This window comes from Halichondria panicea, chromosome 7 (genome assembly GCF_963675165.1).
Source record: "Halichondria panicea chromosome 7, odHalPani1.1, whole genome shotgun sequence".
Taxonomy (NCBI): domain Eukaryota; kingdom Metazoa; phylum Porifera; class Demospongiae; order Suberitida; family Halichondriidae; genus Halichondria; species Halichondria panicea.
In genome coordinates this window covers 7,024,346-7,042,138 of record NC_087383.1, presented here as the reverse complement: position 1 = coordinate 7,042,138, position 17,793 = coordinate 7,024,346, and the positions used below count along the sequence as shown (strand labels likewise).

The window sequence follows — 17,793 nt, the reverse complement described above, 5'->3', positions numbered from 1 at the left end:
TAGTTGAATTTGAGAACAATTGACTCTGACGTAGTGAACTATGTACGTGTCAATGCTCCCTCACTCACCACTATAGGAGCTGTGAACAATAATGGACTAACTCCACTGGGACTGGCAGTCAGAGAGGGGAAGCTGGACATTATCAAGTACCTCATCATAGAGTGCAATGTTGATATCAATAGTAAGTTAGTACATGCAATACAATATTCATGTGAATAAAGTACAGTTCATGATCAGGGGAAGTTGATAATGGAGGGTTAGGGTGCTTAGATACGTAGTCAAGGTTACACAAGTCATACTGTCCCTTCCATGTTACATTTTACCCTAACCCTAATTACTTTTGGCCTTCAATCTTTGCATGCTAGGACACTATGACCGAGCAAGTAGTTAATGGTCAGCTAATTGCTCAGAAATTGACCGATGGTCTGACTGTTATTTATACCTCTGTAACAATACTTGTGGCTTGCTCTTCATACCGTACCGTATAGCTTATGCACTGTCATGGTGTGTTGTATGCATGGCTTATATAATTATAGTGGGTATAGTTTGAGGGTATATGAAATTTCGCGAAATGACCGTTATAATAGTTTTCGCTCATTTAAGTTTCGTGGAATAACTTGAACTTGCACGAGCTCCACACGCGACCTTTATTCGAGGTAGATATACATGCAGCTAAAGTGATCCTTTACCAGTCTCTATATGTTTGCTATAATAATTGATCTACTGAGTCTGTTACTGTTAATTTAAACACTATTGATTGTGTGGTTGCTATATGCACTCCATTCTCCTGTCAACAGACGAGGGTTAGCACTTCAGTGCTCGAGGGTGTATATATAGTAAACTGAACAAGTCAGAATACGTTTAATCGTGTTGATGGCACTTAACAACTATAAACAATACTTGTGGCTTGCTCTTCGTACCGTATATAATTATAGTGCGTATAGTGGGCCATCCCAGACGAAGGTTTGGGATGAGTATTTTGAGTCAAATTTCGCAAGCAATCCAGTTACATAGCTATACTAGCTAGCTAGAGAGTCCTAGAACGCCTAGCCTTCATCTAACTAACTTGTCTTCTTCAGAACATCTTTTACGAAGCTTTATGAGTATACGGAAGTGCCCGGAAGCCAATAATTGAACTTCAATTATTCATGAAGTTTGAGCGTCATTTACTCAAGGTTGCAATACCTTCGTAGCGTTCCCTCGAACATATCTCCGGAAAGAAAGTAGCTAGGAGGTCGATCTTGGTATCATTTTGAAGCTTAAAGGACGCTCTATCCGATTCAACAATAAAAACTGATTCGAAACTGCCAGCGTTAAGGTCCCTTTTCATTGGCACTGTCACATGTTCATCATAACTATAATTATGACCTTTGGCTTTCAGTCTTTGCATGCTAGGACACTATCACTGAGCCAGTATAGTTAATAGTCAGCTAATTGCGACCGACTGTTAATTTATACCTCTGCATGTAACAATACTTGTGGCTTGCTCTTACGTATAATTATTAGCTTTGTGGTCATGCCAAGGGCGTATACAGAGAAGAGGGCATTCAACTCGCCCTATTCTCAGAATCATTCGACTTCGTATTGAGCTATTTTTAGAACTGCCCACAAAAACGCCCACGCGTAACCTTTGACCGCACAAGGTAAATCATTATATCTGTATAAGCTAGCTCGATTGCAGCATAGTAAAACTAGTTCTCAGCAGTATGGCTCGTACTAGCAGTGTCAAAGGCAAAGGCAAACCATCCAACAGTTGCAACTCCAAGAAGATGAAACCTATAGGTACAATAAACCTGTCTTCCTGAGTCTCTGGTACTTCTTAACAATGCGCCCAGCACTTAACTTCCCGCTCGAAGGGGTTGTCTTGGACCTGGCTGGACTAGGACTGGTCATGACACTTCTCTAAAATAATACTGCACTGTTAGCTAGCTAGCTAGCTAGCAAAGGCAGCTCTGATGTACACGCCCATAATTATAACTCCGTAAACAACACCGCCCACTTGTTCACGTCCGTATACTGGATTCTATTTTTAGCATATCCGGTCTCTGATACGAAGTCGGATGAGTACGTAGGGTACATAGTGAGTTGCATGCCCTCTTCTCTGTATACGCCCTTGGTCATGCTCTGTACAATCAGCAGCATGCTTGTGGGCAAATGTACTTTCTCTTTGTGTGACACCTTATATATAGGTGAAATGTTCCTGCGTGTTGATGGCACTTAACACTAAACAATACTTGTGGCTTGCTCTTCATACCGTATAGTGGGTATATATAGTTTATGAATGAAATTTCGCAAAATGACCGTTAGAATAGTTTTCGCGCATTTAATTTTTGCGGAATACCTTGAACTTGCATGAGCTTCACACGCGACCTTTATTCGAGGTAGATCTACATGCAGCTAAAGTGATCCTTTACCAGTCTCTTTATTATTGTAAAACTGAACACTCTATATTCTCCTGTCAACAGCCGAGGGTTAGCACTTCTAGGGTGTATAGTAACTTGTAGGCCATAGACTACTGCCATAATTATAGGGAATAGCTCATTGCGTTGACCTTTCTATGCATATATACAGTTAACCCTTTAACCGTCGGATTCTTAATTAACAGTGAAGTGAAATGTCAGTAAATTCTCTATCGGGTTTCCAGAGCAATAAAATGCCTAGCAACCATATACCAATAGAATGCCCATACAACAAGGAATAAAATGGTGCAACATGTGTTGCCATAACAACCACGGTTATTACGCTCACCCGTTTTTATCATTTTAAATGCTCGGCCAGCGGTGAGATAAAATCCAAAAATTTTTTTTTATGGATCAGCCTATCATATGGTATAAAGACTTGACTAAGCTTGATCTTCACATCATATGAATGTAACAGTGCTAAGATATATCAATTTGAAGTACAATACGTACATGTATTACTATATCGGTGAACGATCTATGAAATTTACAGGCTCACATAAAGACTGTTCATTACTGCTAATTCTATTTTAGCTATACTATACTCACTACTGATATTCTAGCTATACTATACTACTTGCCAGAGTCACACAGTGAGCCCTCTCCTGGTCTTTCACCGTCTTGGTCCATGTCATGCATGTCCTCAGTCCCATGCAGACAGTTCATCAGCGTCTGGCATAAAGCTGGTAGCCTTTGGGAGGTATCCTACTATCCCCTCTCCTTCATAGGCACTGTCATCACCAGAGGAGACATCGCCATTGCTGTCCTCAAGCTGTTTAGGCACATCGGAACAAGTAAACAATCTAGCCATAGCTATAAACTTCGTGCGGTAAGATGCTAATGAAATTTTAATATTATAGCAACGTGGCTTGGAAAATTCTAGACTAAATTGCACGTGATTCTACAGCTCTTCCTCTATACAGGGATGTGCGTAGTTCGAGCTACTTCCTAAGTATCGCAGAATTAGAATTTCGCAAAAAAAGTCACTATTGCGGGCCACGATTGTGGCCTGTGACGGTTAAAGGGTTAAGCAATTTGATATGCTATACGTTATAATAACACACTGTAATTTTGTTCTGCTGTGTACAGTAGACTCTCGCTATTCCGGCTCTCTGAAGTACGGCCACCTCGATATACCGGCCATTTGGCTTGGCACGGAATGCTAGCTATAATTATGTTTACTGCACAAAACTCACCCTGAAGAATGGCAACTCGCTATTCCGTTTACCGGCCAGTGCTGGCTGTCCCAAACAAGGTTTTCAATGTAATTAATTTTTATACGTATATTACGGCGGATATGACGTTTTGGGTGTGGTTTAGCAAATAAAATTGGATTACTACTTTTGCGGTTCTTGTCTCGAAGATAATGTAGGATAATGAATCATTCTGCTCTCTATTTAAGTGTAATCCAATTTTATTTGCTAAACCACACCCAAAACGTCATATCCGGCCGTAATATACGTATAAATTACATTGAACCTTGTTTGGGACAGCCAGCACTGGCCGGTAAACGGAATAGCGAGTGGCCGTACTGGTATAGGGCCTGCACTGCATGGTCACTGTTTTGCATCGTTATTATAGTAACTTGTTAGTGTATAACAATTAAAACATGAGTGTATATACGGAAACCCATGTGGTGGTAGCTATAATAATTATTGATTATATAAAGAGGATGAACGTTCTGATGATCAAAGAGTTATTCAAGTGTATCTAGCCTGTATACATGCATGTAATTATCATAGTAGCAATCAAACATTTTTTTGCGCTCGCTCTCAGCACCCTCCTTACTAGCTGCATTTCCTAGAAACACCACTGTGCTCAGAGAGGTATAATTATTATGGTATACTGTGTGCATGTGTGTGTATAGACTGCTACAGCTGCTCAAGGATCAATGAAGTGCAAACAAGAGTTTCTATAATAATTATAATTATAGGCTTCTATAGTATCGTTTTTTTGGATTGCAATTTGCGGATTTGCAGTTATATGTGAAAAATCTCTCTTATTTTTGTTTTTAACTCGTTCAATACAAGTAATATAGTTGTGACACACGAAAATATGCCCATCTTGAATAAACGCCCATCCCCTCTTTTGCTTCAAAGTTCTTGCACGAGGGAATTTTCACTCGATTATAAGAATGAAGAGTTGAGCATGCGCAGTAGCTGAATACCACATGCTCACTCTTAATTTTAGTGTCTGACAGAAGAAAGAAAGTTTTAGGTAGTAGCTAGTAAGATCTAGAGTAGACTATAATTATACTCTTTTCTGGACTATAAGATCAAACATATAACTTTCTCTGTATGGATCTGTTTGACCTTGAAGATGTATAATTATGCAGAGAACAAGTAGTCGTATAATAATTATGCTGAGAAAGGAAAACACAAAGTCCAAGAAAGTTATCACACATGCAGGCTAATTTTGCAAGTTACCTTGCCTTGGTTTTTTGAAACGAAGTACCTGATAGCTATAATTATACTCTGTATAGGAGTATATGTCCTACCATATCCTTTGGGAAGTTTCTGCTACATCTGACATCGACAAGCATTGAATAGAGGAATAGAGTCAGAGTTCACTTCTTCATGTTCATTATCTTGTCATGCTTTAATCATAATTATTATTCATGCATTACATTGTTGTCAATAAAATGTTCATCTATGTATTAAAATGAAAATACAATAAGATTTGTCATAGAGCGAAGTGTAAACCTCGATTTGAGGCCGCGGGTGGACGTATATTCGAATGAAAACTCGCCGTTCGCGATTAAACGCCCAGTCAGGACTCTAATAAGCCTAGACTTCTTGCTGGGCGTATTTTCTCGAGGGTACGGTATAGCCTCCTTCACTGGCCTCCCCTGAAGAGAAAAAAAACGAAACTGCATGCCTTCAATGTGATTTTTTTTATGTAGACTAGCCAGAGCGAAGCTTTAACGTTGCTTGAGGCTTGTAGAAACTCTTGGTTTCAGAGTCTTCTTTAAAATTATAGCCTAGCTTGCTTAATGCTTAGCATTATTCTAAATCAGTTATATGCCCTTAGTAGCACCCTCGCTATAATTATGCTTGGGATGCTACAGCCTCAGGCCTTCGAATCTCAAAACCAGAGACCTTGGACTCAGCCAATATTTATCACGTTGTAACGGATTGGAGTTGCACTCGCTGAATTTCTTGTTTCTACGCTTTTCATGCTTTTCCTGCCAATCATATACGTTCACAATGTTTCACAGTGCAAAATTAGTTTTTTAGTTCGATTCCCTTTATTTCTTCAGTACAGAAGTATTATACGTTTCGAAAATGTGAAAAAATGCCTAAGAGGAATGTCAAGAAGCAGAGAAGAGAAGACAGGATCCATTATAATTATGATAAAAATAATGACAGCCATGTTTACTGCATGTATATAGATGTACTTTGAAGAGCATTGTTCAGGCCTTTATACAGAAAAAAATTGACAGGGGGGAGAAAATCAACATTTCAGAAAAATGGGAGGCTCGGCGATTATCCGTATCTTGGGGATCTGCGAAATTGTTGTGTTTAGAGACTGTTGTGCATCGCATCTTAATTCATTCTTAAGAGTTATTAAGTACTAATAGTATTGTGGAATGTCATAAAAAATGCAGAAATCCAATTGCCTAGGTTGAATGGCACTATAGATAAAAGCCATAGCCTGAGCGACACAAGCCTTTCTCACTATTAATGAAGGTCGCTCTTAATTGAATCGCCCTCTGTACTTATACAGATATAGTGACTTTGAAGAAGAAATTGTGGACGTATGGAACAGAAAGAGTATATAGATTTAATTAAAGTAGCTTCGTAAATAACTCATTATTGTTGTTATAAAACACTCTTTGTTTGGTTGGTGTGTAACAGGCCGTAACACAGTGCGTTATGGCCTATATTTTCAATACAATTGCCTGGGGGGGCAAGCGCCCCCTGTGCCCCCCCCTCTATGAAGCCCTGGTGTTGCAAGAGTATATGGAGGCCTAACCCAGTGTCTAGTATGGTCGATCTAGCCTGTGCATACATCTAGCATAATAATTATTTTAATTATAATTATAGCATCCATTACCTGAGGTGAGAATGGAGAGTTGAAGGTTATACTATAATAATTATATACACTTGCACTGTATCACAGCCACGCACGTGCTATGTGACATTGCTGGGCAGTCATTTTAAAGATGGTGGAATTGCGTAGATATAAGAAAAGTGGAGCCTTATGGAGGTACTATACAACTGGTGCAACAACAAAACATGATGACTTAAGTAGTGAACTGTAGGTGTTGTTCTGTATAATTATTTCTTTTGTGCAATAGGAACAATAGGTTTCATGGCTCCTGAAGCTGTCTCCTGCCCATGATGTAACCTCTGTAGAACTGATATTCTAGACCATTCCAGCATAGTTACTATAATTATAATTATGTTTTGTATTTAAGTCACCATGTGTTGTTGTTGCACCAGTTGCCCTCACAGTACCTTATTGCTGTTATTATTCTACTGTTGAACATCTTCAATACTACAAGCTCCACGCTTTTGGGTCAAACTGATCGTTACCCCAAACTGGTTATTCTCTACACATAGCTATAGTTGTTAAATAGAACTGTCCATCTATTTCAGGGAGAAAAGTAAATTTTTTTGCTTCTGGTTGACAAAACAACCGCATGTCTCGTGTGTACAGATTCATCCTGCATTTTGGTTGCTATAACCAATAAATGCTTTATACCATGGATACTGATGACTATATCACTCGTCCGTGTGCCTAGTATAACTGTCACTCGTGCTTTGCAGGCAGTCGTGCATTTACTGGCACAGACTCGTGATCATCTTCAGTATTATAATATCTATGGATAATAATTATCATAATAACAGATAAATAAACCATTATTTTGTCCAGTCAGTAATTTGATGTTGCCTTTCCCTGCGGAGAGAGAGCAGGTTTAATAATACAATAGCACAATATACAACTATTAATCGATCCTTTGTTGTACAACTTATACTTGTACTATAAATACTTCTTTTAATTACATACATTATTTTTGTTATGACATCATTATATTTCTAGGGAGGAGGGTACCAAGACGCCCACCCTCTCTACGAAACCCTGCCAGTATTAGTGAATGATGCATGATGGGGGAATTGCGTATACAATAAGAAAAGTGGAGCCTTATAGAGGTCATCTGCCTCGTGAAAGTGAACACAATTCTGAGAAAAACGCCCATTGTCCAAGTTGTATAGTCGACTAGCTGAACATGTTTGTATAATGACTTTCCAAGAATAATTATTACTTACTACACTTATTCAAGATACTAATCCGACTTTTAATTGCCTTAATGGTTGTAATTAATTTTGTTTTAAAAGAGTGGGAACAATCACTGCATGCCTGTAACTGTATTACTGTATGGATTTAGTGGAGATAGTTATACTAAGTAATAGTCAGTCAGACGAAACACGATGAAATTTGAAAATAGTGCAATTTTTCATAAGGTATAGCAATAAGTGTACTTTAAGCCTGTCTAAGCTCTAGTAGGTTGTTTTTGCTTCAAATGGTTGTCACACTCTTCTTCTGCTCTATAGTGGCGCATATTTCCTCTTCTGATACACTGGAACACGATATACTGATAGAAAGCAAGCACATGCATGCTGTTTATCCTTCAGCCATTTTCAAAACGGATTGCTGGTTGTCAATTAACGTTTTTCTTGTCTTTTTTGTGGGGTCAAAATCTTTTAGTAGCCTTCTGCAAGCTCTCCTGGTGTTGTGGAGTCTTATTTCTTTGACTTTTAGCCGGCCTCCGAAATTTGTCTTCAAGTGCCAGTGGGAGTATAGAGTGTTTTTAGTTGTGTGCTTATGTGTGTTTCTGTTAGTACCCGTTTAATTTGGTTTAGTCAGTGGAATTCGTGTTTAGGGTTTATCAGTAGTGAATTGTAGGTGTTGTTCTGTATAATATCTCTTGTGCAATAGGAACAATAGGTTTCATGGTTTCTGAAGCTGTCTCCTGCCATGAGGTTGAGCAGCAGTATTGATCGGAAGTGCCCGGAAATCAATAATTGAACTTCAATTATTCATAGCGTTTGAGCGTCATCTGCTCAAGTTGCAATACTTCGTAGCGTTCCCTCGAACATATCTCCGGATAGAAAATAGCTAAGAGGTCGATCTTGGTATCATTTTGAAGCTTAGAGAACGCTTTATCCGATTCAACAATAAAAATAAACTCGGGTATACCCGCGTTAAGGGTTGTTTTCCTAGGCCCTGTCACATAATTATAATAATTATTATAATTATTATAGTTTCTTTTCGTATTAATTTTAATAAATACTTGTCTCCTGTGAAACTGTGGCTTATGCTCTCTATTGCGTTGTCGAGAAGACTTGCTGGCTAGCTGTGGCCCTCTGTGGTGTTGTCGACACACTATAGTTTGAAGCCAGAAGAAGCTTTCATTTGTAAAAACCAAATCACGACCATCCAACCATCATAAAAGTAGTTTCAGACTAGTGTGCAAGCCTTCTCGACAACACCATAGCAGTGGCGGATCCAGGGGGAGATCCCAGGGTGCCACGGATCCCCCCTTTCAGTCTAGCTATTGTGGCTTACTACAGCTACCAGCTAGCTATTTATCAGTTTTGTAGCTATTGTAAAAAATTTTGATTCAATGATTGTACCTGCATGTTGTTTCGATGCACCAATTGCCAAAGGAGTGTTCAGGTTAGCTTAGGTTAGCTATAGTTGACTGTTCGTACTTCCATGTATAGAAGTCCCTGGCATACTAGCACTGATCATGGTCGATCATTTTCCGCTTTTACATTTAGATCTACTACTGTCCTCCATGAGGCATCAGCACCCGCGATGTTTTCATTGGTTAAGGTTTCTAAGACAATGTAAGCTGTACATTCCTGACTATATAGCCTCGAGATCAGGCCGATTAAAATACGGCCTGGTATCTATTGCATGGGTGATGATAGTGCACATGCATGCACAAACTGAGTTCCCCAGAATCTGAGGATTTGTTCTACATTAGGAAACTTTTGTAAAATTTATTATAAGTATAATAATAGTTCGTTTACAAATACTTTGTCTCCGTGGCTTATGCCCTCTATTCCGTTGTTGAGAAGGCTTGCACACCATTCTGAAGCCAGAAGAGGCTACCTCTACAATGGTCGTATGGTCGTAGTTAATTTGGAAGCACAAATTTACAGATTTTCCATGGTCTGTACAGAAAATAAGTTCAAACATTCCGACCATACGACCATTATAGAGGTAGATGAGAGCTAGCCTCTCCTGGTTTCAGACTATAATTATAGTGTGCAAATAAGCCTTCCTAATAGAGGGCCACAGCTAGCTAGCTAATCTTCACAATGGGCATATAATAGATGGTACATGGGCGTGGACGGACCACACCTATATGATACCATGGCCATGCAAGCCGTATTTTAATCGGCCTGGATTCGAGACTAATTCCTGACATGCGCACCACTATAGGAGCTGTGACCAGGGATGGACTAACTCCACTGGGACTGGCAGTCAGTAGGGGACACCTGGACACCACAAAGTTCCTCATCATGAAATGCAATGCGGCTGTTAATGGTAAGTTAGTATAGTAATACAATTATTATTATTTTGTGCATTTATTATGCTGTATACCGGGTTGTCAAATACTAACAATTAATTAAATAGGTTGTACATTTATGAACACCTTGCTAACCTACTGGTATGTACAGTATGCCTCGATTCCTTGATAAGAGGTATAGGGCCTGCACTGGTCACTGTTTTGCATCGTTATTATAGTAACTTGTTAGTGTATAACAATTAAAACATGCATGAGTGTATACGGAAACCCATGTGGTGATTTATTTACTTGGAATGCCATCGCAGCCTAATATTATTTTCAGAAGAGTGCGTAGCAAAACTCGTCCATGGAGTGTTGCTACTCTACTTAGTAGATATATCTCTACACTATAATTATAACGCTAGCTGGCTTTACTGCAACTACCACCTAGCTTTTTGTAGTAATTGTACCTGTTGTTTTGATGTATCAACTTCAATGGGTTCGCCTATAAGTTAGTTAGTTGACTGTTCATAGCAGTTAACTAGCTCTACGCAAGTCTATTATGGGACTTATACCCTGGCTGAGGATGGGATTTTCCCTATAATTATTATAGTCTTACTGCACAACGTATGATCGGAAGTGGGCGTAACTCCCAAAAACATTCGCGCTGTGCGCTCGTTAATTTGAAGATATGCTACTAAGTCAAGTTCAGTCGGTATAGAGCATCAGACTGAGGATCATGGGTTTGAGCCCCACATTGGATGAATTTTTTTCACTGGTATTGCCCCTTCTATGTGCATGTGCCCATGAAAACACCGCAGGTGATAATGCCGTGCCAATGCCAATGAAGCTATACTGTATATACTAGCAGACTATTACAAACAATATCAGTCATGTATACATGCAGTTACAACAAGTGTTGCAATTTAAGCCTCTCGCCATGTTTTTGCTTTCGCCTGGATTCGAGACTAATTCCTAACATGCGCACCACTATAGGAGATGTGACCAGGGATGGACTAACTCCACTGGGAGTGGCAGTCAGAGAGGGGCACCTGCACATCATAAAGTTCCTCATCATGAAATGCAATGTGGCTGTCAATGGTAAGTTAGTATAGTAATTATTATTTTGTGCATTTATTATGCTGTATACCGGGTTGTCAAATACTAACAATTTAAATAGGTTGTACATTTATGAACACCTTGCTAACCTACCTGTATGTACAGTATGCCTCGATTCCTTGATAAGAGGTATATAGGGCCTGCACTGGTCACTGTTTTGCAACGTTATTATAGTAACTTGTTAGTGTATAACAATTAAAACATGCATGAGTGTATACGGAAACCCATGTGGTGATTTATTCACTTGGAATACCATCGCAGCCTAATATTATTTTCAGAAGAGTGCGTAGCAAAACTCGTCCATGGAGTGTTGCTACTCTACTTAGTAGATATATCTCTACACTATAATTATAACGCTAGCTGGCTTTAGTGCAACTACCACCTAGCTTTTTGTAGTAATTGTACCTGTTGTTTTGATGTATCAACTTCAATGGGTTTGCCTATAAGTTAGTTAGTTGACTGTTCATAGCAGCTAACTAGCTCTACGCAAGTCTATTATATGGGACTTATACCCTGGCTGAGGATGGGATTTTCCCTATATTATAGTCTTACTGCACAACGTGTGACCGGAAGTGGGAACTCCCAAAAACATTCGCGCTGCGCGCTCGTTAATTTGAAGATATGCAACTAAGTCTAGTTCAGTCGGTAGAGCATCAGACTGAGGATCATGGGTTTGAGCCCCACATTGGATGAATTTTTTTCGCTGGTGTTGCCCCTTCTATGTGCATGTGCTCGTGCATGTGCTCATGAAAACACCGCAGGTGATAATGCCGTGCCAATGCCAATGAAGCTATACTGTATATACTAGCAGACTATTACAAACAATCTCAGTCATGTATACATGTAGCCTCGACCCCAGGCCGATTCGTCTCCAATTGAATGCTAGGTCGCCTACTAGGCCTGGTATTGATTGTATTTGGGCGTGATCTGGGCGTGGTTTTTTAATACATAAAACAAATTGACTCGTGGTACAACAAAAAATGAATCCTCCAACAGTGGTCTTCAACAACAGCCTCTGGGGCAGTATACAGCAGGAAACACTTCCCAGAAGACACTTCTTTGGCAGTGGCAACCAAATCTTTGTCGATTCCTTTATTGCTACTGAGGATGGCAACAGAAACACCTCTATTGTTTAGACTCCTGATCTGGTCAATCATGAGTCTCATGATGAGAGATACAAGGGGAGAGACAATTAACAAGAACAACACTTTTGTCAACAGGAGGAGCCTTGGTCCTACCTAGCTTGTAGTCCATTAAAAAGGGTAGCAACTGATATAGCAGAGAGACTTCCCATACCCCGTTGGGAACCAGATAAACACGTCCCTTCCCTCAAACAGGAGCTTGAGAGCCTGGGCCTGTTCTGCCATGAGAGTGAGGCCATCTTGCTTCAAACAAGACAACGCGTTGCATGCCATAGCTAGCTAGCTATAAATTGAGAACATGCATGACACGGAGCTAAATTACTGTAACTTTTACGGGAGTAAAATGCCCCTACGTACACCTTTAGTATTACAGAAAAAAAGCAGGAAACAAAATGTAAAGAATCTCTGCTTTTGTTTCCTGTTCCTGCCACGCCCAGATACAATCAATACCAGGCCGTATTTTTCAATTTCGTTCTATTAAAAAAAAATCGGCCTGGGACCGAGGCTAGTATACATGCAGTTACAACAAGTGTTGCAAGCCTCTCGCCATGTTTTTGCTTTCGCTCAAAAGTATTAGAGTGTTATAATAATTATAGAAGAGGTAAATAATTTGCAATGCGCTTTGATTGTTTCACAAGAAAGGGGTGTCCACATAATACCGTAGAAACTGGATTATTAGCGCTTACTCGACTATAAGCGTATATTTACTTTAAGCGCATGCATGCTCAACTGCAGGCTTTAATTGAAGTGCTTTTCCAAAGGTTATTAGTTAATTGATTTAGCTAATTTCGTTTATCTATGAGCTAGTTAGCTTGTACAGTGCATGATAGCTATATAGCTGGTGATATCCATATGGAAGGACTCTCTGCTCTGCGCACTTAAGGCCCGGGTCCAGATTTCAACACCAAAATTTACACTATGTTCATACTGCTGCATTATTTGCAATATACAGTGGATGATGATCCAAAATGAAGCTCAATGTTTTCTTTTTCCAAAAAACTAATTAGCTTAATTCAATTATGCTAATTAGTCCCATAAATGGTGATGACGTCATGCCACTTTCAGAAAGAGAACTGCAAATACGGCGTTGAAGATGCCAAGATCAAGCTTCAAAAACAAGGCTAGATGAACATCTCATAGCTAGGTACTGGTATCCTTGATGGGAAGAGTAGGAGTTATTGTGTTCTTGAGATACACAAAATAGCCTACCTCTAGAGTGGATGTCAGAGCTAAAGAAGCTAGCATAGCTAAGAAACAACTATAAACAATACTTGTGGCTTGCTCTTCGTACCGTATATAATTATAGTGCGTATAGTGGGTATAAATGGCCATCCCAGATGAAGGTTTGGGATGAGTATTTTAAGTCAAATTTCGCGAAATGAGCGTTAGAAACGTTTTCGCGAATTTAATTTTCGGGGAATAGCTTAAACTTTCACGAACTCGACATGCGAACTTTATTTGAGGTAGATCTACATGCAGCTAAAGTTATCCTTTACCAGTCTCTTTATTTGAACACTCCATTCTCCTGTCAACAGACGAGGGTTAACACTTCAGTGCTCTAGGGTGTATAGTAACTTGTAGGCCATAGACTACTGCCATAATTATAGGGAATAGCTCATTGCGTTGACCATATATACAGTTAAGCAATTTGATATGCTATACGCTATAATAACACACTGCAATTTTATTCTGCTGTGTACAGTAGACTCTCGCTATTCCGGCTCTCTGAAGTGGGGCCACCTCGATATACCGGCTTGGCACGGAATGCTAGCTATATGTTTACTGCACAAAACTCACCCTGAAGAACGGCCACTCGCTATTCCGTTTACCGGCCAGTGCTGGCTGTCCCAAACAAGGTTTTCAATGTAATTTTATACGTATATTACGGCGGATGTGACGTTTTGGGTGTGGTTTAGCAAATAAAATTGGATTACTACTTTGCGGTTCTTGTCTCGAGGATAATGATAATGTAGGATAATGAATCATTCTGTTCTCTATTTAAGTGTAATCCAATTTTATTTGCTAAACCACACCCAAAACGTCATATCCGTACGTATAAAATTACATTGAACCTTTTTTGGGACAGCCACCACTGGCCGGTAAACGGAATAGTGAGTGGCATACTGGTATAGGGCCTGCACTGGTCACTGTTTTGCATCGTTATTATAGTAACTTGTTAGTGTATAACAATTAAAACATGAGTGTATATACGGAAACCCATGTGGTGGTAGCTATAATAATTATTAATTATATAAAGAGGATGAACGTTCTGATGATCAAAGAGTTATTCAAGTGTATCTAGCCTGTATACATGCATGTAATTATTATAGTAACAATCAAACATTTTTTTTGCGCTCGCTCTCAGCACCCTCCTTAATTGTACCTGTTGTTTTGATGTATCAAATGGGTTCGCCTATAGCTAATAGTAGTATATTATTACAGAACGTAGCTTTAACTACAAATATTATTAATAATAATAGTTTATCCTCACTATATACACGTATTATCACGTACACTTCCACAACTCTCACCACTATAGGAGCTGTGACAAGTGATGGACTAACTCCACTGGGACTGGCAGTCAGAGAAGGGAAGCTGGACACTATCAAGTACCTCATCACAGAGTACAATGTTGATGTCAATGGTAAGTTAGTTACACGTGCATAATTATGTGAACTAGTCAGCAGAAATAAAATACGTTTAACCCTGTTGATTGCACTTAACAGCAGAGGTAGAAATAACACCTCTTGATTGTCCTGATAAGTTGTCCTAGCATAATAGCATTTTGTTCTGCCATCAGGTGATATTGGTCTAAATTAACCATGCAATGTCTTAGTAATCAAGTAGGGTTTAGGTAGCCTTGATTCCAGGCCGAGTTGTTTCTAGCTAGGCCGACAACTATAGGCCTGGTGTTGATTGTATCTGGGCGTGGTTAGGAACAAAAAAACAAGAAGCAGAGATTTGCATAAACAACACACCTGTCGACAAGGGCCGGCAGTGCTGGTCCTACCTACTAATTTGTAGTCCATCACAAAGGGCAGTGAGTGAAAGCAAGATATTTGCCATACATATTGAAAACCATGGTAAAGACGTTTCTTCCTTCTGACAAGAGCTGGGCCTGTTCTGCAATGAGAGTGGGGCCTTCTTGTGAAGCAGACAATGTATACGTTAATCTGAACAACTTAAACTTGCAGTAGCTAGCTAGCTAGATAATCTATGGCTAGATTTTAGTTACTTCAGAGCATACACGGATCTAAATTACGGTATTAAACTTATACGGGGAAATATGACAGGAAACAAAGTGTGAAGAATCTCTACTTTGGTTTCCGGTTCCTGCCACGCATACAATCAATACCAGGCCGTATTTTCAACTTCGTTCTATTAAAAAAAAATCGGCCTGGGACCGAGGCTAGGGTTTAGTTAGAGCTTACCATTAGTCGGTTTGTCACTCTGGTACATAGCTACATAGCTATAGGCCTGCTCTTGCAATGAACAACATAGCTGATATAATTATGAGTGCGCATATGCAGATCATAACTATATGACCTTTGGCCTTCAGTCTTTGCATGCTATAGGACACTATGACCAAGCAAGTATAGTTAATAGTCAGCTAATTGCGACCGACTGTTAATTTATACCTCTGCATGTAATAATACTTGTGGCTTGCTCTTACGTATAATTATTAGCTTTGTGGTCATGCTCTGTACAATCAGTAGCATGCTTGTGGGCAAATGTATAGTTTCTCTTTGTGTGACACCTTATAATATATAGGTTAAATGTTCCTGCGTGTTGATGGCACTTAACACTAAACAATACTTGTGGATTGCTCTTCTTACCGTATATAGTGGGTATAGTTTGAGGGTATATTAATGAAATTTCGCAAAATGACCGTTAGAATAGTTTTCGTGTATTTAATTTTTGCGGAATAGCTTGACCTTGCATGAGCTCTACACGCGACCTTTATTCGAGGTAGATCTACATGCAGCTAAAGTGATCCTTTACCGGTCTCTTTATTATTGTATAACTGAACACTCCATTCTCTTGTCAACAGCCGAGGGTTAGCACTTCAGTGCTCTAGGGTGTATAGTAACTTGTAGGCCATAGACTACTGTTGGAATAGCTCATTGCGTTGACCTTTCTATGCATATATACAGTTAAGCAATTTGATATGCTATACGCTATAATAACACACTGCAATTTTGTTCTGCTGTGTACAGTACACTCTCGCTATTCCGGCTCTCTGAAGTACGGCCACCTTGATATACCGGCCATTTGGCTTGGCACGGAATGCTAGCTATAATTATGTTTACTGCACAAAACTCACCCTGAAGAACGGCCACTCGCTATTCCGTTTACCGGCTAGTGCTGGCTGTCCCAAACAAGGTTTTCAATACGTATATTACGGCGGATATGACGTTTTGGGTGTGGTTTGGCAAATAAAATTGGATTACTACTTTTGCGGTTCTTGTCTCGAGGAAAATGTAGGATAATGAATCATTCTGTTCTCTATTTAAGTGTAATCCAATTTTATTTGCTAAACCACACCCAAAATGTCATATCCGGCCGTAATATACGTATAAAATTACATTGAACCTTGTTTGGGACAGCCAGCACTGGCCGGTAACGGAATAGTGAGTGGCCGTATACTGGTATAGGGCCTGCACTGGTCACTGTTTTGCATCGTTATTATAGTAACTTGTTAGTGTATAACAATTAAAACATGAGTGTATATACGGAAACCCATGTGGTGGTAGCTATAATAATTATTAATTATAAAGAGGATGAACGTTCTGATGATCAAAGAGTTATTCAAGTGTATCTAGCCTGTATACATGCATGTAATTATTATAGTAGCAATCAAACATTTTTTTTGCGCTCGCTCTCAGCACCCTCCTACTAGCTGCATTTCCTAGAAACACCACTGTGCTCAGAGAGGTATAATTATTATGGTATACTGTGTGCATATGTGTGTATAGACTGCTACAGCTGCTCAAGGATCAATGAAGTGCAAACAAGAGTTTCTATAATATATAGGCTTCTATAGTATCGTTTTTTGAATTGCAATTTGCGGATTTGCAGTTATAGCTATAATTATAGGTTTATTTACTTGGAAATCCATCGCAGCCTTTCAGAAGAGTGAGTAGCAAAACTCGTCCATGGAGTGTTGCTACTCTACTTAGTAGATAATTTCATATAGCTCTGCACTATAATTATAATGCTAGCTGGCTTTATTGCATGCAACTATACTACCTAGCTTTTTGTATTAGTTGAATACCTGTTGTTTTGATGTATCAAATGAGTTTGCATGGGATTTCCCTATAGTCTTACACAACGTGTGACCGGAAGTGGGTGTAACTCCCAAAAATGTTCGTACTGCGCGCTCGTTAATTTGAAATCCCCCTTTTCTTTTTCTTGGATCTGCTACTAAGTCAAGTTCAGTCGGTAGAGCATCAGACTCTTAATCTGAGGATCATGGGTTTGAGCCCCACATTGGATGAATTTTTGTTCGCTGGTATTGCCCCTTCTATATGTGCATGTGCTGAACACC

General features: G+C 39.4%; 1 protein-coding gene across 2 annotated transcripts in view; it reads left to right on the top strand.

Moving 5' to 3' along the window:
• The window catches only part of LOC135338443 (uncharacterized), a 90,561-nt gene that overhangs the window by 4,830 nt on the left and 67,938 nt on the right, over positions 1-17,793 (top strand). For both annotated transcript variants that reach the window (XM_064534563.1, XM_064534564.1), the window contains exons 4-7: positions 77-181; positions 9,918-10,022; positions 10,981-11,085; positions 14,785-14,889. In XM_064534563.1, coding sequence (XP_064390633.1) covers positions 77-181; positions 9,918-10,022; positions 10,981-11,085; positions 14,785-14,889 — 420 coding nt within the window. The remainder of the gene's footprint in view (positions 1-76; positions 182-9,917; positions 10,023-10,980; positions 11,086-14,784; positions 14,890-17,793) is intronic.